Below are 26,484 nucleotides of genomic sequence, written 5' to 3'. Positions count from 1 at the left end.
CTTGGGGTTATATCGTGAGTAAATAGCAAAGAAATATTTGTTAAATTTTGAATTGGGGTGGAGGAATAGGTCATTTTGTTTCTGCTGTCCTATAGTAAGTGTTTGAATTTTTAAATTTAATTAAGTTAAAAACGCAGTCATGACTGCAAACCCACAGGAATGAACTGACTCCAACCTTAGTCTGCATCTCTGAAGAGCTCCTTGTCGGTTGTGCTGTTGGAGAAAGTTACTTAACGCCGATGATTCCGCTTTTCAGATCTAGTTGGGAATCAGTCTCCTCTCTCACTGTCTCTCCTACTTTCTCAAACACTCTCTCCGTGCCACGAGGGTGGTAGATTATCAGTAAATGACAAGGTTATCTTCGTTCCATGTCCTTCAGCTAATGAGTCAGCCCTTGCCATTCTCGAGCTTTTTCTAACAGTTGATCCTCTCACCACTTTCTCTGTCCTTGAACTCTGCCGGCTTTTGTAAGATCTTTTGAATTTTGTAATATCTTTCCTCTCTCAGTTTTCATCCCTCATTTTTCTGCCTGCTCTTTCTCAGTCTCCTGCACAGACCACTGTTTCTCCAACAGTTTCTAAATATCGATGTTCCCATGGTTTTATTTTCTCGGCTTACGTCCTGTATTTTCCTTGGTTGGGTTCAGCTCTTCCAATTGCTCTCACTACCAATGACACGCTGGTAGCTACCCAATGAGCAAGCTGCCCTCCACCCCCACATCCAGCTGCCTGCTGAACCGTCACTTTAATTTCTTCAGATATTGCAAATACTCAAACTACGCACGTAAAAACTAAACTCTTCTCAAACCCGCCTCCCTGTCTTTTTAAATATCATCAGTGCATCTTCTCTCCGTTATGCCACACGCCTAGCTCCTAAGCCCTACACTGTCCTGTCTCCAGTGTCTTTCCACCTCTTCTCCTTCCATCCCGTCTCCCCTGCCTCAGCTCCCACCCTTATTATTTCTCTGATAATAATAATATTTCAGAAGCTTCCTCTCCCATTTCCTCACCTCCTGTTTGCTCCTCTAGTCCACCTGCTACATTACCACCAGGCTGTTCTTTCTATAGTATAACCCGTAAATATAACACCCCTCCATGAATCTTCTAGTGGTTTCTGGAGGACTTGAAGGAAAAGTTCATCCTTGGCACGATGTACGCACTCCTGGGCTCCTCTCGGGCCACACGCAGCTGGTTATGTAAGCAGCACCTGCGCCCTGCACCAGCCCAGTAGTCCACTCCATTCTCTTTACATTTTGACACTTTTTATAGAAGCAAAGTGAGGTTCAGAGACAGGAACTACCCAGGCTCCGCGAGCTCCTGAGTGGTGGGCCTGCATTCACGCTGACGTCTGGCTTACTCTCAGGCCCAAGGTCTCTTTACTCCTTTTGTCTCTTCTCGCCTCAAACCACTAGTGACTGCGAAATGATGAAAACATGAGTAAAATATGCCAGTGACGTGGCATGGAGATAAGGAAGCTGTTTCATGTGAGAAGCACTTGGTGATCAGTGCAGTACCTTGCTTAGCCCCCAGATCGGCTTCATCTGTAAGATAGGCTAATGCTGCTGCCAGCGTCATGGCAGACTCGGGTGGTTCCTGAGCCTGACAATGTACTCAAAGGGCCGAAAGTATAGCAACGGCTCGATTACTCTTCAGTGTTGTTAGCTGGACATTACGGAGGATACAACCTGCCTGAGATACTCTCACAGCCTTGCCTCGTGTGCAGACCCTATATGGTAAACCCAGGCGAGGGATGAGTAAATACCAGTACAGTCATCGCCCCGGGGATGCAAGAAGCAAAGGTGGCTGAGGTATGTGGAGGAGAGATGAGTGCAGGAGAAAGGCCTTCCCCTGCATCTGAGGCGGGGATGAGGCTTCAGGGAGGCAGCAGAGGAAGGACCAGGCCAGAATGGAAAGGAGACGCAGAGCAGGAAGTGAGGGTGGCGATCAGAGTCAGACTTGGTGAGGTGCACACGTGAGCAATGGGACCCAGAAAGAAGGCTGCCAGACTGGAGGGGGGATCTGAGCTCAGCTCTTTGAGCCTCTAAGAGTCCTGCCAGTTCCTGGTCCGATGAATGACATGGTGCCTTTGAAAGCTTACCTACCACTCTATCCAGGAGCCAGAGACATTTGCTCCAAGAAAACCGGTACTGAGACCACTGCGTTAAATCAGAAACACATGCAGAATGAAGTGTGAGGATGGCCGTGATGGGAATGAATGTAGGCTGGAGCAGATATTCCTCCCTTTCTGCCACTGACCAATAGTGTTCGGGTGAGATATGAGGAAAAGAAGTAGTTCATGGCCACTGTGTGAGTGCAAGGTCTCTAAGAACATGAGAGAGCATTGGGATGACTAATATGGACTAAAGGCATCAAATCAAGCTTAGACTTTGTGCCCGTGATAGCTAATCTCTATATATAAAACCCTAAGTGACTGGGACAACCTGAATGTCCGGTTGCTGTGATGCACACTGTGGGTGGTGGGGAGTGGGAGGTGGGGTGTGCAGGGCCAGCCAGACCCCACCCGTGCACGAATTCGTGCACCGGGCCTCTAGTAGAATTATAAACACAGCAATAGAAGACAGATTTAGATAAAATATTATAAGTCAATGCTACGACCAGGACTTGAACTGGAATTTGGAACCCTCGCACGGAGATGATGACTGAAGTGCTAGGAATGGATGGGCAGCCCAGGAGGCAGGTGCAGAGACCTCCCAGAGCCGCGATGATGGAATCGCAGCTCCAGCAGCTCCAGGAGTGGTGTCTGCCGGCATCGGCAGGAAGGTGCTCCCAGAGGCCCAGAGGTCTCCTCTTTCTCAGGGCACCGAAGACAGAGTTCTGTCGCTCCAATTAGGCTCTCCCCGCATTTCCCTAAAGCCCCTGGAAAGGTAAGGCTCCTCCCTGCCTCACAGAGGAAAGGAGCTCAGAGAGATCCGATGGGGAATCTGCCACTGGGGTATCACATTTATGGCCAAGTCCCCCCAAATGCAAGTTTGGTTTTCTTTTCAAAAGTAATACACACTTTTGCCCATCAATTTGTGCATACTTGTGTTACACATGTTGGACTTGCGTAGTTTTGTTCAGATGCACACTCCATGTGTCCTAAAGAACAAAGAGCTGCTTCCTTGTTTGGGGGCAGAAACGGGGTGCTGCCCTATCTCAGACGGCACTGCTTAATGGCTCCTTACACACTCCTGGGGGTGGGGGTCAGCACTTGACACTCCATCCAGGTCCTTCTGTCTGATCACATGATGCAGATGCTACCACTTACCAAACCAAAAAAGCAGGATGGGAAGGAAATCTGAATAACACATGTCAGTTTGAATGTCGTTTTGAAGTAACAGTAAGAGAAAATTCTTTCAAGTAATTAATCAATATTCAATTCTTCGCTGAAATAGAAATATGAAGAGATATATGGAGAAAAAATAATTGAGTGAAGAAAAGCAACTGGATGCTAATAGATGTAAGATAATTTATTTATTTATTTATTTTTGTTTTGAACCAAAATCTCATTAAGACTTAAATGTTTTTAGCTTGAACATCCTTTGTGAGTTGGCACACCTAACTTTATGAGTTCTGTATCTAAATTTCTGCTAGTTGGATATGAGCGGGATATGTGTGATTCCATAGAAATACTCCTTTGGTTTTGTGAGCTGCTGTGTCTACCAAGTGGGCTTCCCTGTTTCAGCTTAATTTCATTTTCCGGGTGTACTATTGCATTTGCCTTCTTTTGTATTTCAATGCAAAGAATACTATAGAAAATTTCACAAAACAGCTTTTAATAAACTATTTACTTGAACACAGTTTTCCCTTAGGAGAGGATGCGGAGAAGGTAAACTTGATTCATACTCACTGTGGCAGTGTTGCTGGCAGGGAGCGTCTAATAATTGAGTGGACTTGTCTGTAAACATCCAGCTTGGACATGCACCGGCAGGAAGTGTGATTAGCAAAACTGACTGTGACTGGTTTGGGGCCTTGAGAGAGAGGCACTGTAATTTCAAACAACTACAAAGAAGGGACAAAAAGAGAAACAATTATATAGATGCTGGACAGCATGGTATGGCAAATGTTGGAGTCCACAAAGAGTGAGATGAACTCTTCATGAACAGATAGAGTGCTGCATAACATAGGCAGGACATCCATATCCTTTATCAATTAATCAATAGGCCCTATGCTTACCACATGTCACTGTTACAAAGCGTATTGGGATTTTGATCATCAACTAATGATTATAGAGCAGAGATGTCATAGACCAATGTGTTCAAGGAAAAGAACTGTTTCAGAGACCTAAATTATTATATATACTGATTGATTCCAGAGAGGAAGGGAGAGGGCATGTGCCCTGACCAAGAATCGAACCATGACCTCCTGGTTCATGGGTCAACGATGCTCAACCACTGAGCCATACTGGCTGGGGAGACCTAGATTGTTTTAAGGGGTAAGAAAGGGGCACCAATGTACATTTCATTGTGATGTAAGAGCAAAGCTATTGGCCACCTCAAAACATTTGGCTAAGTCCTACTGTATATAAACTGAATACATAGACAAAAAACACATAGATGAAAAGCTGGTTTTCATTCCAAATCAAATTTCTACCTCAGGATAGTTGTACATGTATTGAGAACTCTTATAAACGTATCATGTTTAAAAGAAAAAAACGCACATTCATGATTTAACAGCTGAAGCTCTGTTCCTGCTGTTTTGACAAAGGTATTAGGAAAAAAATAAGCTTAGAGAAAGGTAGGGCATTTTACGTGACTGTGGGTTGGAGTCTCAACATTTAGCTTGACTAAAGTCTCCTTCAGAATGCCTTGTTTGTGGAGAACTCCAGTTCTCTTCCTTCTACCAAAACAGTGCTTTGAAACATTAAGTAAAGCCAAGTGGATTTAGATTCCTCAGGCTCTGAGAATCTAAATGCTCTTCAGTACCAATGGCAAAGTAAAATCCTGCCCATTGTCTGCTTGATAAGATCAGCGCGCAGTAAACTCAACTGCAGGGAACCACGTGTGGTGTGGGACTTTTATGGCAATCTGGGCAGCGTGAAGAACATGACATACTCCAGAGCCTCGTGATTTGGCGCCTCACGGCAAGTTCATACCAACAGTTGAAGATCATTGAAAAGGTTGAGGGAACAGAATTAGTTGCTCTTTTGTTCATACTACGGAGAGATGTATTAAAATGAGTTTTGAAGAATGAAATGCAGAAATATCTCAATTACAAAATGCATATTTTCTTCACTTGAAATGCATTCATTTCCAATGGCAGCTATTTTCTTAGCATAAGTGCCTCAAGAAGAATGGGCACAAGATCACACCCAGACAGGACACTTTTATTAGCGATCGCACTTGTAAGTTGTATGAACTTGGAAATGCCATCTAACTTTTCAAAGCTGTTTGTTTTTTTTAAAAAAACAGTAAAATGAAGATAATATTGACCGATTACTTCGTGAGACTGTTATAAAATTATATAGGCTGAAACACGAATGTGCTTTATATATTGAGTGCTGTATAGATGTGGGTGTTTAATTATTTGCATATATTCTCAGGATTCTAGATATTCCCCAGAATACTGTCCATTCTCCATCGATAATTTCAACATAGGACCTCAGTGTATCCCAACATTACGGTTTTGCCCAGTTTCTTCTCTAAGAGACATTGGTTTATGCAGTGGGCGGAACCTTTGATTGGGTGACATGTCACACTGGCAGAAACCCTTTGTGCTACGCGTAACTATTTAAAGAAAGATAATTCTGCAGTGTCTATACATGCTACAGTTTTTCTACTTGCATGGCATCTGCAGACCCTACATTAATAACCAGAGTGACAAAGGCAACATGAAGTGGTTGAGAAACTAAGCCGTTTTAACATGGTGCATATTTAATTTTTATAAATGACTTGAGAGGTGTGCAGGTCTGCTCACAAAAGCCTGGATTTTATGTCTAGTAGGCAGGTAGATGTTTGTGCCTGGAGCTTAGGAGAGCCATGGGAAAGTCATCCATATTAACATTGGAACTGAAGTCTGGGCATCGATAAGATGACCTGATGAGATCAAAGAATGTCTAACAACAGAAAGCTGGGGCAGGAACATTTCAGGGTGAACAAAGGCAGGTGAGCTATTACCTATGTCTGGGAAGAGGTGAAAACAAGTCGAGGTATTTTAAAGTCCAGGGAAGGCACAGAATGAGAGGAGGGCTTCAAAAGGGCGTGTGTGGTTACAGGCTCCAGTGTCTCTGGGAAAGCAAGGTCGTCAGGAAGGAGCGGGGACGGCTGGGCACCAGAGTGGCTCTAAGGGCTGTGGCAGGGCCGGGGCGTGAGGACAGGAGCAGCGGTGGGGATGGAGAGACAAGAGGGGCCCCACAGGACTGGAGGGAAGGGGCTCAGATGGCTCTGGCAACAAGGGACACTTTCCCTGACAGAGTGCATGTACTCCTTGCAGGATCTGTCATCGTCTCAAGTGACACAAGGCAGGACAGAGCCTGAGAGGGAAGGCTCAGGCCCTGTCTGAGATAAGGGCTGTTGCGGAAGAGTTAAGGAAGTTTCCCCACCCCTGGACCTCAGGGGCACACTTCCTGCTCTCAGTGGTGGTGGCCATTCCAGACGCCACCCCACGTACCTCTCCAAGAAAGATCCCAGGGACCGTCATCAGTGATCTCAAGCCACTTCAGCCACTCCCAGTGGATAATGACCACAGTCAGGACCTGCCCAAAGGTACCACGTGTGTATTCAGGAACTGGGGCGGTGAAGAATGTTCCAGAGAGATGAATGCCCAGGAAGAGAGCATCTTCTTGGGAAAACAAGACTGGCTCTACACTTTCAAAGAGCAGAAGAGGCCTGTGTTGGCAGACCCACTACTAAGAGGATAAAGGGACAGGTAAGGAGGCATTAAAAAAAAAAAATCACTGTTTAGAGAAGTTTGCTTTTTTCTTAAACTTGAAGAAATCTTATGCCTTCAAATTACAGGATAGCTTGGGAGAAAAAGCTACTTATAGTTTAGCTAAATAAACAACAGAAAAAAATTGTAATTATTGATGTTTCATTCTTCTTGTTTGAGTCTAAGTAGGCAGTTGGCCAGCTGGAATTAGTTAACTTAATCTAAAGGAATAAATAGGTTAAAAATTAAAGTTAAAAAAATATGTTCTTGAAACACTTCTTCTACCTTCAAATTTTGACCTGAGTTTCTCAGGTAGTTCAACTCCCTTCTTGAGTGTCCTGGTGTGGGAAACATGTAAGGGGCCAGAGAAGGATGGCTCTGACCAATATAAAATGTAGAAAAATTGAGTTTTATTCATTTAGCAATTTCAGAAAAATTGGGAACACCTGAGAGTGTGCTGCGGGTGAGTTAGCTCATTTGACCTCTGCTGGCTTGTGTACAGAGAAGGGGCCACTTCCCTCTTCCAATTTTATTCCCCACTCCTCTTAAGGTGCATACATTGATTGACATTTTCCCATTTACAGTGATTAAATATTTCTACTACCTTGCTAATAAGTACAGTAACTTGTTTTCTTTACAGAACAAGTTGTGAATTTCATATAGTTCTATTTAATCCCTACGTTACTAAGAATGTCCATATGCCTTTTTCCTGAGTCAGATAATATGTACTTAAAAATGTAAACTTTTTTGAACTAAAAATATTAATTAGAATCACATTATAAACTCACAGGTCCCCCTCCTGAAATAAATCAGTGTATTTTTAAAATATCTGGCAGCTTCCCTTCCCCACTAGAGACGTATGAACAACCAAGAGCATCATCTGAAGGACAGGCAGGCAGACAGATGGCAGGCAGAGCCCTGAATTTGCAGTTTGGTATTCCTGGGCCTGGGAAAAACTGCCCAACTGCCCTGAGCCTCCATTTCTCTCTAAAATAGGGATCATATGGTGGTGATTTCATTGTTGGGCTGTTTGATTTCCCCTCACTCTCCCCATTCTTCTTCAAGATTGAGTTGAATCTTTGGTAGAGGGATTACAAATGATTAAGTTTCTGTTTAAAATGGTTCCTTGTTTAGTTTTCAGTAACTGTTTATTGAGAACCTAGAAGATGCCAAGTGCCAGGTGCCATGTTGGACAGTCAAGTGAACAGCTATCAGTCCATGAGTCTTGCCTCCATGCAATTCATAAGAAGCCAGATAAACAATGGGAGTGAACTAGAGGAAACTTTACATATATTATGATTCTATGTTAGAATTATCAAAATATCAACTAGTTTACCACGAATGCTGTTAGTGAGCAAGAACCTCGGTTTACCTGTCTTATGGAAATGCGCGCTGGCCATTATATGAAGATATGAATCAATGCAGGAACTATAATTTACTCTCAAAAGGGTCAGTTCTAGCCATACACCAGAGTGTTTGAGGCAATAATGGATTCTTTATATTTTAATAAAATAAGAATCCTTATACTATTTTCAGACTATTTTGCGCTTCAATGTGTATACGATAGTGTTTTCTATTTTAGATTTATGCTCATAGAATGCAAGATTCATGTATTAGGTTCAGCATTAGCTAATAATTCTATGTATATATAGTACTTTGTCAGTTCTGATGGTGGCAATCATAATTTGATATTTTGAACATGATGATTTTCTTAAGACAGTTTTATGCTGTGAAGTGAATTGTTCTTAAACAGTAAGATATAAACTTGTAATTAACTTAGGGTTCCAGTACTAATGAAAGTCACCATGGAGACTCAGGCTGTCTATCAGTATACGCCTATTAAAGAGTTGCTCATTTTAAAGAAGATCAAAAGAACTTACATCCAGGGGGCATTTAAACAAGGCTGGAAATTGGGGTAAAATACAATAGTATATTCTGTAAAGCTGCAATAAAAAAGGAAGTGGCAATCATTTCCAACTGAGAGGCTCCCCATTGCTATCAACTGGAATTTTTTAATAAGAATGTTTAATAGTCAATTCTCACCAACAAGAATGAACTTCATATCAAGCCACTTTTTGAAACAATAGCTTGTTTACCCAGCATAGCAACCGTTGTAAAGCAACAGTTCCTAACCCTACTTATCTGGCCAGCTATTCAAGAACAAGGTGTAGGACTTCCTTGCTGAAAAAGTCCTGGATTAACCAAAGTCTAAAGGAAAGTCTGTGTGCGTACAAGTGGGAAACAGAAAAATGCCTTCCTCTACAACCTCTTTCCACCCCAAATCGAGCCAGTTTCCCTTCAGAACAGAATATCTCACTACCGTATTTAATGTAAACATTCCCACCTTAGTCCAGTAATTATGGAAACATCTGCAGCCCCTGAAGAATATGATTAATAACTGTCAAGTCACAGGAAAACACTCGATAACATTTAAAGAAATAATCCCTAAAAATGGAAGAAGGTGAAAATTGAGGGTTTGTTCTGAGTACTTCCACTGAGCATACCAACCACATAGCCAACTCTCTAGGGCCTATGGACCTTCAACTGAGTTTGAGGAGAACATGGGTTAGCAGATCCTAACAGAACAACACCTGGCTCTGCATTCATTTTAATGTATTTTATACATGAAACATATGCACAGTGCTACCATTATAACAAAAACCCATCCAGGAGGTTTAGAAACACTGAGTAAAATGTGTGGACGTGATGAGTACCTTGAATTGAAAACATAGTGGGCTTTTAATAGATGCATTAATTTTTTTTCTTTGGGCAACTGCTATTCCTAAAGAGACTTCTGATAACTGGTATTGGTGTAGGTGGAGAGTTCTTTCTCCACATCTGGATAAAACCTGATTTCCAACAACTGTATGCGCCAAAGATGAATTAGCTAAAAATTCAAAACAAGTCACATTCCACTCGCTGCGTACATATGAATGCAATAAACTAATTTTTCAGGCTGCCACAGAGTTCTGTTTCATTAATGGAAGAATTACCTCTGTTTGCAGCACAAACGAGCACCTATGAGTCTCATTCCAGAGTTGCACATTTTTGTTGGGTTTAAAAAATATTGCGGTAAAAGAACATTTTATGAAATACCCAAGGTAACTCAAATATAACCTGGAATGCTTTTGTTAACACGTCTGCTTTTATTATTTCTTTATCACATAATTAGAAAGGAGAGTAGCCATTTCTTTAGAAGATGGCAACGCAGAATCTGAACGGATACTGTTGGAGCCTTCCTCCATGGACACTAATGAACAAGGCAAAGAGGCTCCAGTTTCTAAGGAAACCCCGTGAGCTCAGAAGCTCTCTCCCAGTATCTTCTTCAGGAAAAATATGTAAGGTAAATACCAGCATTTAACTAACTTTTTAATCCAAATGTTTGGCTCGAAAGCAGAAGACTTTCTTCTACTGCTACTTCGGTCATCAAATGATTGACGCTCTGCAAAATCCACTTTCTGCTTTTTGGCTACATCTCTTAAAGGCACAACCTCTCATAAGACAACCCACCGAAAGGATATGTTTATGAAAGAGGTCAAAAACCCATCCCATCAACTTCCGTGTCCCAAAGCCCTCAGACCTGAGCAGGGAGGTCTGAGCGGCTGCTGGAGGATTAGGTCCCTGGAATGTGTCGTGCATGTGGTTTTACTTTGCAGCTAACCAGGCTTCCTCACACATTCTGATAACATGCCTGCGCCCAGCCCCATAAAAGAATTTCTATGAAGTTTCCACAGAACACGTGGGTTTTACATGACTTACAGTACATTGTCCTTACAATTTATAGGATTCCAATTGGTGACTTTTATTGCTAAATGATGTGTCTGGAACTCCTTTAACAAAACAAAACCTCTTTTTTTTTTTTTTCCTTCAGAAATTAGAGCAGTGAGAAACTGGCTTTCATGTTTGAAAGAAATCATCACATGCTCCCATTTACACGACATTGAAAATATCATAAAATAAACTCAGGGGAAGGTGTGACTTGAGTCCAAGCTTTTACAAGCTGCAATCTCAGGAAAAATGCAAATGAACACACTGCCCTCAGGGGTCCCACGGCTGGCTCCCCCGTGGTCTGTAAACCTCCTGGATACGCATTTGCACAAACCCCTGCACGTCTCTTTCCAACACTGAGCCTACTTTCCATCACTTGGTAACTGTTGATTTCCCTGCTAAATTGTAAGCTCCTTTAGTGCAGGTCCACACATCGTGGGTGCTGCACCACACCTGCTCAACTGAATCCAAAGTAAAACGACCCCTTTCTCTAGAATAAAAAAATCTGAGGGATTCCTCAGGCAGGAGAAGCGCAGGAAATCACAAAGTCAAAGGGAGAAATGGCGGGCGGTCAAGGGCGAATACTGGCTTTCCCTCTTCTCTCCTGGTCCAGGAAGTCACTTAGTACCAACCACACCAGGGCTTCCAACAACGTTCATCAATATGATGTTTCCTCCCAAATCTGCAGCTGATGGTCCAATCACCGCCAGAGAATTCTAGAATGACATGCCCAATCTTTTCCTGATGTCTCCACCTAACTGCCACTCAGATTCTTCAAAATCAGCATGCTCAAGACTCTCACTTCGACCCCAAATCTGTCCCCTTCTGTCTAAGTATTCATTCCATTTAGTGACAAGTGTTTCCTGTGTGCCAAGACTGCGCTTTGCCCCGGGGTAACAGCCAAACACAAGCTTTGCTTTCATGGAGTTGAGAGCCTGGGGAATAAACCACCTGAGAGATAGGTAAGGTAACGATGCTAAAATACGGGCAAAAACGATGCTGTCACAGGCCTCAAAGTGACATCTGTGCTTAGGGCTCAGGATGAGGAGCAATCAGCTAGGTCAGAGTGATATGGGAGTGGTGTGAGGAGGCATGTTTCGAACACAGGGCACAGTGCTGTAATGACTTAGAGGTAAGAGATACTGACATGATTTAAGGAATCCAAGAATTTGGGTGCTGGTGGAAAGTAGTCTTTGAGGGAAAAGGCAGTGACCATTGAGGCTATAGATTTAGGTAGCAGCCAGATCATGAAGGGCCCTGTAAACCATGTTTAAGGATTTAACCTTCAGAAGAGTGAGTGCCATTCAAAATATTTAACAACTTAGAATGTTTGCACCAACCAATCAGAACTGATGCTAGCCTGAGCCATCCAATCAGAAAAGAGCACCTTATCAATGCACCAGCTGAATGCAATGTTCCTGAAGAGTTGAGCGGTATCTGATATATCATTTAGAAAAGAAAAATCTCACTGTTAAAATGTGGCAAATGGATTTGAGGGAAGAAAGAATGGGGATTTGAGACCAGTTATTAAGCTGGCCCAGGTGTAATGGTCTAGGTCCGTGGTTGGCAAACTGCGGCTCGCGAGCCACATGCGGCTCTTTGGCCCCTTGAGTGTGGCTCTTCCACAAAATACCATGGCCTGGGCGAGTCTATTTTGAAGACGTGGTGTTAGAAGAAGTTTAAGTTTAAAAAATTTGGCTCTGAAAAGAAATTTCAATCGTTGTACTGTTGATATTTGGCTCTGTTGACTAATGAGTTTGCCGACCACTGGTATAGGGTATGATTCTAGAGATATTAGAAGATAGATTTAGCAGAAATATTTGATTAGCCTTTTAGTGAAAGGAATGGCCAGCTAGATGAACAGTGTCATTTACGGAGACAGAAAGCACTGGAAAAAGAAGGCTTATTTACTTGCTTGCTTATTTGTGAGGGTGAGGTGGGATGGGGAGAATATATAGGTCACAACCTCAGTGTGACACAGATTGACTTTGACCTTTCTGAGGGACAGCCCACGGGTTAAGTATGAAGCCAGGAGACTGTGACCTGGGGATAAAGACTGGGGAGGAGTCAGCAGGAAGAGAAAGCATAGATGAGGGAACCTAAGGAGTGTGTGCAGAGTCAGAAAAGAAGGTAGCTGAGGGAAGAACCCTAAGGACCCAGTACCTTGTTTTCAACCAACCTAAAATTTTTAATTCCAAAAATCTGCAAATCTAAAAGATGGCCATGCCAGCCCAGCTGGTGTGGCTCAGTGGTTGAGCATCGACCTATGAACCAGGAGGTCACTGGTCAATTCCTGGTCAGGGCACATGCCCAGGTTGCAGGTTTGATCCCCAGTAGGGGGGCGTGCAGGAGGCAGCTGATCAATGATTTTCTCTCATCATTGATGTTTCTATCTCTCCCTCTCCTTTCCTCTCTGAGACCAATAAAAAAATATATTTTAAAATGCACATGCTCACATGAAAACTACCCTGTTAGTATAATGATACACATTTGAAAATATGACTGCAATAAATATTTGAAATAAAGGATCAAAATAAAACTGAAAAACAACATAAACCAACAAGAAACACCAGATTGACTTCAAAAATTTTATAGGTAAATCCTGACTCTCTCTCTGAGCAGTGACTCTGAGGAAGCAGGGGAAATTATCAATGTGATCAATCTATTACAGTAGAAGGAATCCCCAGTTCTCTGAAAGACGATGGAAGAGAATGAGAGCTGATTCTAAATGACATAAAGTAGACACTTTTCTTATAGAAAAACATATAAGTACTAGGCTACTGGACCAAATTCCATTTCACCTGCACATACCTTATCTTAGCACTAAATGCTCCTGTAACTTCTAAGTTGGCCCTGAAGCCTTCTACCTTCTAAAGCCTCAACCCCTCCGAGGCCCCCTACCTGGTTGTATGCTGCCCGGAATACACACTTACCTTAACTAAACACTTCACTCTATTTACCAGTTAGGGGAACAGGGGGCCCAATGAGAACAACATAGGGAAACAGAAAGTGGTCACAGAAACACGGTTGACAGGAATGCTTAGCTGAAGACTGTACGTATTTATCTTGTTTACTAACAATGAGCTGTGTGCTGTTTTCTGATTTTAGATTTTGCCTTAGGGACTCCTGTTACCTATTTGGCCCATGTGTAAACTAAGCATGCATTTAGCAAACCAATAGTAAGAGGATTGGAAAACTGACTTTTGCTCATAGTAACTATGAATGAAAAGAAGGGGGAGAATTTCCTCCCTGATAGGTTAAAGAAACATCTATTTTTAAAAAAGTTGAGCTAAAATTTAGAGCATACACTTTAGTTAGCAAAGGGATCAGTTCATTTAAAAATTACCCAGGTCAGTTAATCAGCTGTTTTATTATGATTAATCTTGAAGGCAGTAATTTAAAAATCTGGCTCCACAGATAACACGTAGGTATCAGAGAACCAACTTCCTGAAACTGGGAGTGTGTGAGGAAACGGGGTAAATGCTGTGGATGTATCCATATCCTCATTATTTTTCCCCGCGGAAGGACCCATAGTTTTTATGTGATTCTAAGGGGTTGTGCACTAACTCTGTGGTAGGCACTCGGGTCGCTAGTGCACAAAACAGACTTGCTTTTGCCTTGGTGGAGGAGATAAATATCAATCAACTAATGATGACTATATTATTATACCTATAGGATTATAAGCTATAGTAAGTGTTTCAAAGAAAAGTATGAGAAACTATTAAACAGTTTCTCATAAATGCTGGGCCTATTTCTGACCTCTTATCTCACGGAGACCAGAAAAATCTCCCAGGAGGACTTCCTCATGCCACGTCAAACTTGAGTTGAGACCTGAAGACCTGGTCCCTTCGCCAGGAGGGGACTGGAAGGCCAGGATAATCTACAGGAATGTGCAGAGGCTCTGGGGCGGTGAGGGCTCCCGGAAACTGAAAGAAGCCTCTAGCACTGGATGACAGGAGGTGAGGTCCGGGGCAGGTGCCGCTGCAGAGGCAGCACAGGCAGACATTCGAGCTGAGACAAAGGTGTGGGGCTTCCTCCAGGCACAGGGAGGTCCCTGGGAGGCCTGTATGCCTGAGACGGCCCACATCAAATGTGCAATTTTTAAAAGATCACACGTTGGGCCAGTTTAAAGAATGGATCGGGAAAGGGGACAGAGAAGCAGGAAGAGCAGACAGAACGCTGTTTCATTGGTTGGAAAGAGCGTCAACGTCTTCTGGACTACAGGGGTGGTGGTGTATATGGGGGTTCAAGACACTGGAGGGGTGAAATTAACATCTGACTGGGTGATGGGCTGGATTTGGGATGACGAAGATGTCCGAAGGGACCCTATGTTTCTGACTAGAAATGATGTCACCTGAGGAGAGAGGCACGCTAGAAGACCAGGGTTCTTTGTATGGTGGTGGTGTTGTTTTGGATGAGTTTGGTTTTGGGAGAAAAAGCTGGTCTGAGGAACTAGTTATACAAAACGTGTGGGTATCCATATCTAAAGAAGACATATTTTGAGATATTTAAATATGAAAGCAGTAGGTAATTTAAATATGAAAGTCCTATTTAATAAATAGTATGCTATAGAAGGTGAGACGTTTTTAAAAGAAAATTCATTTTAAAATGTTTTCTTTGTATTAACAAGGCAGAATAAAATTTATGGAAGAAATTAGTAATAAAAAGTAGCTTTGTATATTGTGAATTGGCAACTGATTTTCACCAAGAAAAATAAATTAACAATAAAAAAACGAGGAATTTATGTAAAAGTTTCAACAATAAAGAATTAAAAACAAAACAGAAATATAAAGAAATAAGCAAACAAAACAAGAAATCCCAACACTACAATGGTTATTATTCAACTCTACATCTTTAAAATATGAGCACTTTGAAAGTAAAATTTTATCTCACAATTAAATCTAACAAGTCCTTTATAAAATGATGATTAATGAGCTCTGAACAGACAGATTTGATGAAATAAATATTCAAAATTCATCTTTGGGTCTATCCCAGGTCATTCCATTTCTAAAAGAAACATGACCCTTCGGTATTTGGAAAATGCAATTAGGATATCAATACCTTTGAAAGATCCGCCAAAGTGCTATTTGATTTAAACAAAACACCATAATAATAAACAGTATAACCTAGGACACATATCATATTGCTCAACTGAATTATTTAAAAATATACACTAGTGAATATATTCCATAAACTTATTTTAATTCCTACACCACCCATATTTCTTTTCTTTTTTAAAAAATGACTTTTTCCCCCCAAATGTCTCAGAAGGCCAAAAATGCTTTTATTGAGTTTGGCTGAATATAAAACCAGCAAAATTTTAATATTAATACCTTTTTTAAAGTAACTTTTTTGGAGACTATCCTACTGGCATAAATATTTCTACTTGATAGAAATGGTTTTTAGTTTCAACACTTATTAAAGGTTTGAAAAGTAACTCATTGTCAAATGAAAATTTTTATCCTCAAAGATCAACTTTGTATGTATGTGTGCATGCATATGTGTGCACACATGTGTATGTGTGTGTGTGCAAGTGTGCATGTGTGTGTACAGGAGTATACGTTCACACACATTCATATGTATATTTATTTTCTTCACTTGCTTTTGATCCTACTGCGTGGGTTCATAAAACATCACTTACTTTGTGAAATTACCATCAAAACCACAAAATACTGAAAGCTTAACGTTATCCCCCCAAACCACAAAATACTGAAAGCTTAACGTTATCCCCCCAAGAAAAGACAGGCCACTCTGCATTGCACTAGGTCGCTTTATGGGGGGTGGGGGGGGGGGAAATGGAGGCGGATGTGCCCGGAGGGGGCGCAGGTTGCGGGGCGGGGACACCTACCGTCTTGCTGAGGTAGCCCGTGCTGGTGTTCATGCACTGAAGCCCCTCGCTGTTGCAGCAGCCCCCACATCTGTAGACGGACACACATGGAGGTTTAAAGAAGGTGTTTGTGGCTGCTCCAAACTCCTTCCCCACATCTACACACACCTCACGTGGCATGCATTGAGTCTTTCTCCACTCATTATCAATACCTGCGAGTCATAGGGAAGGCCAGAGGTTACACAGAAGCCACCAAGGGGAGCGCCCCCAGCAGCTGGAAGCCACTTACATTTGATCTCAGACTTTACGACTAAAGATTCACAGATAACTTTACAGAAATCACGGACGGTGCCCTCAACTGCCCTGGGAGCTGGGATACGGTATCCTGCGAAACAGAGCAGCGAAGGCTATTTTCTAAAAGAACTAATTTCTACAGCCATGTCACAAGCTACAGTAGATGTGCTTCCTTAAAACGACACCGATATTCCCCAGCACGAATGTCTGGGTTTTAGTAAGAAAATGGATATTGAATACATACACTGAGTGGCCAGATTATTATGATCTCTGAACGCATAATAATCTGGCCACTCAGTGTGTGTGTGTGTGTGTGTGTGTGTGTGTGTGTGTGTGTGTGTGTGTATGTATGTATATATATATATATATATTAGAGGCCCGGTGCATGAATTCGTGCATGGGTGGGGTCCAGCCAGCCTGGCCAGGGGGAGGGGACATGGGCGGTTGGCCAGCATGCCTGCTGGTTGAACTCCTGGTCGAGGGGACAATTTGCATATTAGCCTTTTATTCTATAGGATAGACACTGAGTGGCCAGATGATTATGCGTTCAGAGATCATCATAATCTGGCCACTCCATGTAGATGTTCACACGATGTGCAGAGGCCATGCTCATCGGCTGCCACAGGCACCGCTTCCTGGGCTCCGAGCAAAGAGGAACATGAGGGATGTCTCCTCTTACGCTGAGATGGAAGCGAGATGATGGCCATCGTGTGGGACTCCCTTCAGAAATGATGTTCAGGCAGGCTACTTGGCCATGTGGGGCAATGTCATGGTGGCAGCTCAGCTACTTGAAACACAAGGCTATTTGCAAGGGGGAACACGGATCCCGAACCCCGTTTCCTCAGGAAAGTGCTCTCTCTTTTTCCCGCGTTTTACTTTGAGCACTGTGGACTCTTTACGTGCTGCCTTACAAAGGATGGACGTCTCCAATGTCCTAGTACATTTTCCCCATGTTTCTCTTAAAATAATATTCTTTGGAGAAAGAGTACATAGACTCTTCATGACTCAACCATGAAGCCTTTTTGTGTGGCTGGTTTTGTTCTGGAAATACTTGGCAATCTCAAACCTTTGTAGGCATTACTATCTAGTAACTGAAGGGAATTACTTGTGAAAAGTAATCCACCCGTTTACACTATGCCATGCTATGCAGCATCCTAATTTTGGGGGCACTTTCTGCGGGGTCCCTCAGGGGCTCCCGCAGAGTCCCTCTCTGAAGCCAGTGGCCTGTGAGACCACAGGGCAACAAGTGGTGCTTGCAAAGATGAGTTGGAATGAGTTAGAAATCAAACATTTCTAAATCCACACCAGAAAGAACACGTATGCGCAATTATGTTGTAAGCTACAGGATGTTGGCATGATGAAACTCACAGGCTGTGTGCAATGTCCTTATGCTTTAAAATTGGGCAAGGAGTTACCACCTCACGTTTAAAAGTTTAAGTGTGCTGGTAGGCATACACTCTTCCCTTTTTCTTTCAAGAAATCAACCTAACCACTCACAGTGAAATCCTAAAAGTGTGCCTTTGGGAAACAGCCTTTGCTTTGGGCCCTAAACACATTCAGCGGGCCCGGTGCTGAGATACAGGGCGCAGGCTGGCCACCCTCCGCTGTGCTGCCGTGTGACCCTCTCGTGTCTTTCCTCTCCCACACTTACTTTTCAAGATCTCCGCGTTATAATGCGCCGCGGCAAATTTTACAGTGTCTTCCGTCCTCGGGCCGACGCCGGGCTGGTCGTGGTCTTGCTGCCAGCCGCCTTTCCGCAGCTGGCACTTGTACATTTTCCAGTATTCCGGGTAGAGCACGCTCATGAGCTCGTCCACGCTGGACACCGCCCGCAGCTGCTCCTCCAGGTCTTTGCCCGCATACGCCTGTGGGAGAAACGCGCACCATCAAATACCCACCGGAGGGCGGGATGTGGAAACAGACGCACTGAAAAACCTGTAGGTTTCCTAGTGTACAGGCTGGATCCATATTAAAATAGGATGGATGACCCCTGGGTTAGATAACGTTCCACGGTAAAATATTCATACTTTGCATTTGAACCAATTCCACCATAAAAATGAAATCACATCTCCCGGTGAAAATATAAAATATATATGTGGGTTTTAAGACAAAAGTCGTGTGGTGTAATTTTTAAAATAATTCTTTGCAGGAGCTTGTTTTAGTGACAGTTCTTTTACATAAATGGGTAATTCAAAGGTTTGGAAATTCGGTCAAGGCTGTGTTCACTTCCAACATAAATAAAATTAAACTGAAAGCCACTCTCATGCTTTGCTTCATTTTTAATTATCGGCCCCGATAAAATGTAATTAAGCAGGAGCTTGAAATCAGTCTTACAGAAGCTCGTTGAGCATCAATAATCACATGAAGAGTAGGATTTCAACAACATCACCACAGAAAGGTTTACATATTGGCCGACGCTCCAGTATTAAAAAAATTAATCACTGAGATTTAGTCTGGTATGAAAAAGACATGGAAGAGACCAGAAAGCATTAATTCTGCTTACAGATAGGTAACTGTATACATTAGTGCATCCAAGTAAGTGGAGCATTCCATAGTACAGCCAAGTAGTTACTGTACTTAAAAAAAATAGATTTTTTTTCTAAATTATACTTAGAAATTATGGGAAATGGTACATTGTTTAACTTTATCTGCAAAGTGAAAGACAGAATGAAGTGTTTATATTATATTGTCTTGATTATTCCAGTTTTAGCGTCTAGATATAGAATACTTCGGACATTGGGCACCGCATCTGTTAACGATGCAGGTACCTGCCTCCCACATCCCCCAGTCGCACATCTTGGATGAAGAAACTACATTCTAATTAGTAATGGCTTTGTCTTTCTAATTTTTTGAAGAAGAAAATTAAGAAATTTGCTTTAAAATATCAACATATTATCTCATTGAAAGACTTTTCACCAGTTTTTAATTATCCAAGATATTCTGAGGTAGGTGATCTTTATACAACATTTTGAGAAACACAATCTAATGTAGGTTTCCTGTTCAGTACAGAGCCTCCTGAGCAGTGGAGTATGAAATGTGTCCCCTCCTACTACATAATAAAATTGGCTATGGATTTTGGGGTTTCCCTTTCTCCCTTTATTGTGTGAATTGAGCATAATAAAATATTATGTTATGAGAACATTGATATGTCTCCATTACCTTCTGGAATATATGGGATGATTCTTGATATGCCATACAGCTATACTATATTTCATTCCATTGAATATATGGAGGATGGGGATGGAGAAAAGACCTCAGCTTCAAGGAAAGTGACAACATATCTTCACACAGTTTCCTAATTAAATGTTTATGAAACATGTGTCTCGGGAAATCTCAAATATGACACAAAATGCAAGAATAAAAAATGTTACAGAATCGAGAAGGTCTGCTGCTGGAGAAAATCCTTACTGAAGTGTACGGGTATCTGTGGTCACTGCTCCCTGAGGGCCATGTCACAGAGGGTGGCATCTGCCTGCTGGCCTCGCCCTTGCACACATGGCCCTGTGTGCTTGGTGGGTCCCTGGGTTCTCTTCCCCAGAACTCAGCCAGAATTAAAGTCAGGGTGTGACCCAAGTTGACCACAAGAATCTCACATGAAACAAGCGTGAATGTTCACTCTACCAAGAGCAGGCACACTATAACCACCCATGTTCTGCAGCACAGGAAAGACGCGTACCGAATACTAAGAAAGGGTGGTGGTGAAGAGGGGCTTCCAATGAAGTGTCACTTGAAGTTTTAAGGCAAATAAGGTCTGTACTTTAAAATCTAGAAATGGGAAATAACTATAATTATATATATATATATATATATATATATATATATATATATAGAGAGAGAGAGAGAGAGAGAGAGAGAGAGAGACCAATAGATCAACAGGAGAAAAAAATAAGAATAAGCATACAATTCACAATAAAATACAATATTAAAAAATGGGAAAAATACTAGTAGAAAATAAAGGTTATTGTACATATTTATATTCTTAGGCAGAAAAAAGGCATAAGGGAGAATATAATAATAAAATGTAAACTATCTGTATGGTAGAAAACACTGTAAACAAAATAAAAGACAAACAGTAAAGTTGGAAAACTATTTGCTATACACATGAAAGATGAAAAAGGACTAATAATCTTAAAATATCGCAAGAACATGTTAATGAGAAAAAATAAACAGGCACTTCAGTAAAAAGTGGGAAAAGAACTTGAACTGAATATTCACAAAGACTAAATATGTTATATATATATCTTACCTAATAATAGACAAACATGTAAATTGACCGTACCTCCGCTACACCCACAGCCAATCAGAGTGAGTATGGAAATTAGAAGGCCAAAGATGGCAGCCGCCCAGCTGCTCCAGGCGAGGAGTGGCCAGGTGGGGCAGGACGCCTGCCATGAGAGGGAGGGCGGGGGGCAAAGGGATCTACAGGAGTGGAGTGCCGCAGCAAAGACAAGACTGCAGACTCCAAAGTCTGCAGCAAAGACGAGATGGCAGACTCTGGCCAGAGTCTGCAGCAAAGATGAAGAAGGCAGACTCTGGCCAGAGCAAAGGCCTGGGTCCCGGGTGCCAGAGGAAAACTGGTACTGGAAGCCAAGGGAAGGAAGGCCTATTGCATGAATCTCTTCATGCAACAGGCCTCTAGTATACATATATGTATATATTCAGTGATGGCAAAAGTGAAGAGAAGTATAATCCCTTCCAATCATGGTGAGTATATAAATTTGTACAGCTGTTCAAGAAAAATGTGCTATTTCAAGTCAAAGGGCCTTAAAACAAGCTCCATTTTAGACAGCAAATTCACTTTGGAATTAAATTTTCTATCCAACAGAAATTATAATTATGCCAGATATATGTACAAATTTATCATGAGGCTGTTTATAATAGTGAATTTAAAAATCTATACAGATAATAATAAAGAATTGATTAAATAATGTGTAGAATAAAAAGAAATTAGCACAGAAAGTAATGCCATGAGAGTATAAAATAATGATAGAGATTTATAATTTAGACATGAAAAGAGTATATTCTATGCATGTGTAGAGTATCCAGTTTATACACAGTATATGCATACACACAATATTCATTATGTAGTACTTTCTGTGAACCCTGAGAAAAAAGATACCTACTAAGAAGGGCTCCTGGTGGGGTGGCTAACTGGGCTCAAATTTTAAAAATCAGAGCCTAGCCCTAACTGGTTTGGCTCAGTGGATAGAGTGTCAGCCTGCAGACTGAAAGATCCCAGGTTCGATTCTGGTCAAGGGCAGATACCTTGATTGTGGACACATCCCCAGTAGGAGGTGTGTAGGATGCAGCTGATCAATGTTTCTCTCTCATGGATGTTTCTAACTCTCTATCCCTCTCCCTTCCTCTCTGTAAAAAATCAATAAAATATATTAAAAAAAATAAATAAATCAGAGCCTAGCAGCCATTTCTGCCCAGGGGCCTCTCACACAAACCATACTTCAGGGAGAAGCCTGCACTCAACGGCCCGCCTGCACTGTGTTCCTGCCTGCTGAGCCAGCCCTTATACAGGAGCTCCTGGGATCCTATTTCCACCAACCAATAGAAGCTGTGCAGGTCTGACCAAACATAGTGGCTCTATTCTGACCAATCAGGATAGTACCTTTTGGACCAATCAAACATCAAGGATTTGGAGTCCTCATTTGCATGAGGAGAGACCATAGAGGGACCTGGGACAGGGACTTCTGTCCACATAGGCCAGCTCCCCTCAGGCTCTAAACACACTTTCCCTTTCCATGGAAGACTGAAGCCTGCACGTCCCTGGCTGAGCTGAAACACGGAAGAGGTATCAGGTGCAGAGCGGAGCAGCCCAGCACAGGCCAGAGCAGACCAGCAAGGAGCAGACCAGAGCAGTGCATGGCAGACCATTGCAGAGCAGAGCTGTCTAGCTGGGAGTGGCCTGGCCTCAGGGCCAGCTGGCTCTGCCTCACAGTGGAGCTGTTTTGCACTGAATGAAGTTTCCTTCTTCACCGAACCTCAAACTGGGGATTCCTGCTGGCCTGGAATTGGTGCCAAGGATCATTGGTTGACAAATCTTTTCACATGTGTACATACAGTATTAAAAGTAAAAGATAATGCAGCAAAAACAACAGTTGTATTCCCCTAACTGCAGGATTGAGGTAATTATTATGCTCTTTATATATTTCTATATTTTTAATAATGAACATATATAACAACATATTTAAGTAATCGTGTCTAAGCATATTAGCAGGCAGTTCATAGTACTTGCTCATCTCAGCTTTTGATATACTTTGTTCTTATTTCTGCATAGAGCATGCCTTCAATGTGCTATCTATCCTATCTAATAATAGACAAATATGCAAATTGACCATACCTCCAACACACCCACAAGCCACGCCCACCAGCCACGCCCACCATCCAATCAGAGCGAGCATGCAAATTAACCCAAACCAAGATGGCTACAGCCACAGAGAGCAAGGTTTCCTAGGTAACAGAGGAAACCAAGCTTTCCGCCTGCCCTGGCCAGGCCTAAGCCTCCACTCAAGCTACAAAGTTTCAATTATAGAAGGTAAACAAATTCAAACAAATGGCGGCAGAATGGAGCTTGAGAGAGCAGGCCAGGGTTGCCGCTGGCAACAGGGGAAGCAAAGCTTCCCACACACCCTGGCCGGGCCCCACCAGCTTAAGGCAACAAAGTTTCAATTATAACCCCAACACAAATGGCTGCCGGCCTCGGAGGGAGCCCCAGGCTTGGCTCTGCTCCAGGCTACAAAGTTTCAATTGTAGAAGGAAAACAAATTCCAGATATCAGGGCCTCTGCTTGGTTGCCAGGGGGCGTGGCCGGCCTGCAAACCACCACAGGCCCCTCGCTCAGGCCGGCCCACACCCCAAGGGAACCCCCACCTGATCCCAGACGCCCTTCAGGGCAAACCAGCTGGCCCACACCCCTGTACCAGGCCTCTATCCTATCTAATAAAAGAGTAGTATGCAGATTGACCATCACTGCAACACACAATATAGCTGCCCCCATGTGGTCAAAGATCCTGCCCCCCATGTGGACACAAGATGGCCACCACAAGATGGCCAGCAGGAGAGGGCAGTTGGGAGGCACCCGGCCTGCAAGGGAGGGCAGTTGAGAGGGACCAAGCCTGCAAGGGAGGGCAGTTGGAGGTGATCAACCCTGCAGGAGAGGGCAGTTAGGGGTGACCAGGCCGGCAGAGGAGGGAAGTTGGGGGCAAACAGGCTGGCAGCAGAGTGGTTAGGGGGTGATCAGGCTGGCAGGCAGAAGCAGTTAGGGGCAATCAGGAAGGCAGACAGGCAAGCAGTTGGGAGCCAGCAGTCCTGGATTGTGAGAGGAATGTCCGACTGCCAGTTTAGGCCTGATCCGTGGGCAGTCGGACATCCCTTGAGGGGTCCCAGATTGGCGAGGATACAGGCTGGGCTGAGGGACAACCCCCCTCCGTGCACGAATTTCGTGCACCGGGCCTCTAGTATATATATAAAAGGCTAATATGCTAAATGTCCCTCAGTCCAACAGGTCGCAATGACATGCACTGACCACCAGGAGGCAGATGCTCAATGAAGGAGCTGCCGAGCTGCAGAGACTTGGCAGTAGCAGTTTTTGGGTGATGCACCCTGAAACCAGAGAGGAGGGAGCCTGATTACTCGCAGGGCCACATGATTCCACCTTCATGGCCGTGGGTTATGTTGTTGCTGGGGCACTGTTGGCCCCAAATTTGGTTTACTGCACACTTGTGTTTGCGTTCCACACCCTGTACCACAGCAACTTTGCAGAGTGCCCTCTCGCACTCTGGGACCCCGTGGGGGATGTCGGAGAGCTGGTTTCAGCCCAATCCCCACAGGCCAGGTCAAGGGATTGCACCTGCCGGATAGACCCCGCTCATTCCACAGATGCCTTTTGAGCCACGGCGCCACCCCAGGTGCGGCTGGCCGGGTAGGGACTGCAGGAGGTTGGCTCCAGGGTGTGTCCAGCCTGTCTCGCCCAGTCCCGCCCTGCTGGCCACCTTCTAATTAATTTCCTTTCAATGTGCATGAATCCGTGCACTGGGTCACTAGTTTAATTCATAACAATCACTGGTGAAAGCTATCACAGACAAAAGGTAAAAAATAGCTTGATACTGAGCAATTAATTTACTTATTCCTACTAGACTTTAGCTATTACACTTGTGTGGAAGAAAAATAAGCTTTATTTGTCAAAAGACCCAGTTTTCCATCTTGGCTATACACCTTATTTGAGTAACAGGTTTTATTTCTTTGAACACCATTTAACTCTGTAAAATGGGAATACAGGGGACCCTTGACAACATGGAAGGGGGTCAGGTACACCCACCACTGTGTAGTCGAAAATCCACGTATAACTTCTGACTCCCCTAAACGTTAGTTTTCCCTCAGTGTCCACAGGGAATTGGTCCAGGCCCCTCCAGCAGACACCAAACTCGGTGGGTGCTCCAGTTGCCTATGAAATGGCACAGAACAATGCACACCACAGACTGATAACGGCACAGGCATTGGTTGGAAAAAATCTGTGTATAAGTGGACCTGCACAGTTCAAACCCATTTTGTTCAGGGTCTACAATAATGACCTTTTCCTCGGAGGTTTTGTGATAATTCAAACAGACATTTGCTATAGAAGTGTATTATAAATTTTGTAGTCAGGGGTGGGATTAGTCCAACATCAACAGTCCCTTTAAACAACAGTCAAGTTCCTGGCTATGCTGTATGTAAATTTAACACTCATTTAATAGTTTTATGATGTGGACAATGCACGGGGAAATGCACATGGTTGAATTAAGGAAAATCTCCTCTCACTTAAAAGCATACACGCTTACCAAATACTCATAATCAGAACTGAAAGAATAGGCAAGAGGCCACTGAAGGAAAGTTTGGTCACACTACTTCATTTTCACGAAGTGGCCAAAAAGGGCCATAGGCAAATCTGGCTAGTTGTCCAATAAACCTATATTTGAGGGAAGAGGGAGGAAATAGCTTAATGTTCAAAAAGGAAACAAGTGACATTTATATTCTTCTTAAAATGCACATACATAATCTTTAGAAATCTGGCTTAAGTCATATTTTATATTTGAAAAAAAATGTATATTGTCATGAGTAATTTCATAAAATGAAGGAAAAGGAAGATTACTTGGTCAAATTATCAGTTTGATAAGGTAGGAAATGTACTAAAAGATTTTGTGTGTAATTATTTTATTTTTTGATTAAATTTATTGGGGTGACAGTGGCTAACAGGGTCATATAGGTTTCAACTGTACATTTCTATGGCACATGATCTGTATATTGTATTGTCTGCCCACCACCCAAAGTCAGATCATCTTCCATCACCATATATTTGACCCCCTTTAACCTTTCCAACCCCCACCTCTTCCCCTCTGGTAACCACCATACAGTTAGTTGTCTGTCTCTATGAGTTTCAGTTTTATATCCACTTTGTTCAGGGTGAATCATATGGTTCTTGTCTTTTTCTGACTGATTTATTTCATTTAGCATAATAGTCTCAAGGGTTTTAAAAGGAAATATTTTTCATATTATTCATCACCTTCGTCATCTCTTTGTCCTAGAAAAACACATTATCAGGAGGAATCACTGTATCATGAGGCAGTGGTCAAGGCCAAGAGCTACACTTCCATTCGCTTCTCTTTCTTTGGAAAGAGGGTCAGAGCCATTATTAGAACTGCGGTGGCTGAGTTATTCTTCCCCTGAAACGCCAAGGGGCTC

General features: G+C 42.8%; 1 protein-coding gene across 1 annotated transcript in view; it reads right to left on the bottom strand.

Annotated features, from left to right (window-relative positions):
- VEGFC (vascular endothelial growth factor C) overlaps positions 1 to 26,484 on the bottom strand; it is an 82,212-nt gene that overhangs the window by 8,107 nt on the left and 47,621 nt on the right. The window contains exons 2-4 of the mRNA XM_054720170.1: positions 18,407 to 18,620; positions 16,483 to 16,673; positions 3,850 to 4,001 (exon numbers count right to left, since the gene is read on the bottom strand). Coding sequence (XP_054576145.1) covers positions 3,850 to 4,001; positions 16,483 to 16,673; positions 18,407 to 18,620 — 557 coding nt within the window. The remainder of the gene's footprint in view (positions 1 to 3,849; positions 4,002 to 16,482; positions 16,674 to 18,406; positions 18,621 to 26,484) is intronic.

This window comes from Eptesicus fuscus, chromosome 8, assembly GCF_027574615.1.
Source record: "Eptesicus fuscus isolate TK198812 chromosome 8, DD_ASM_mEF_20220401, whole genome shotgun sequence".
Lineage (NCBI taxonomy): Eukaryota > Metazoa > Chordata > Mammalia > Chiroptera > Vespertilionidae > Eptesicus > Eptesicus fuscus.
The sequence above is the reverse complement of the archived record's forward strand: the minus strand, read 5'-3'. Positions and strand labels throughout refer to the sequence as shown.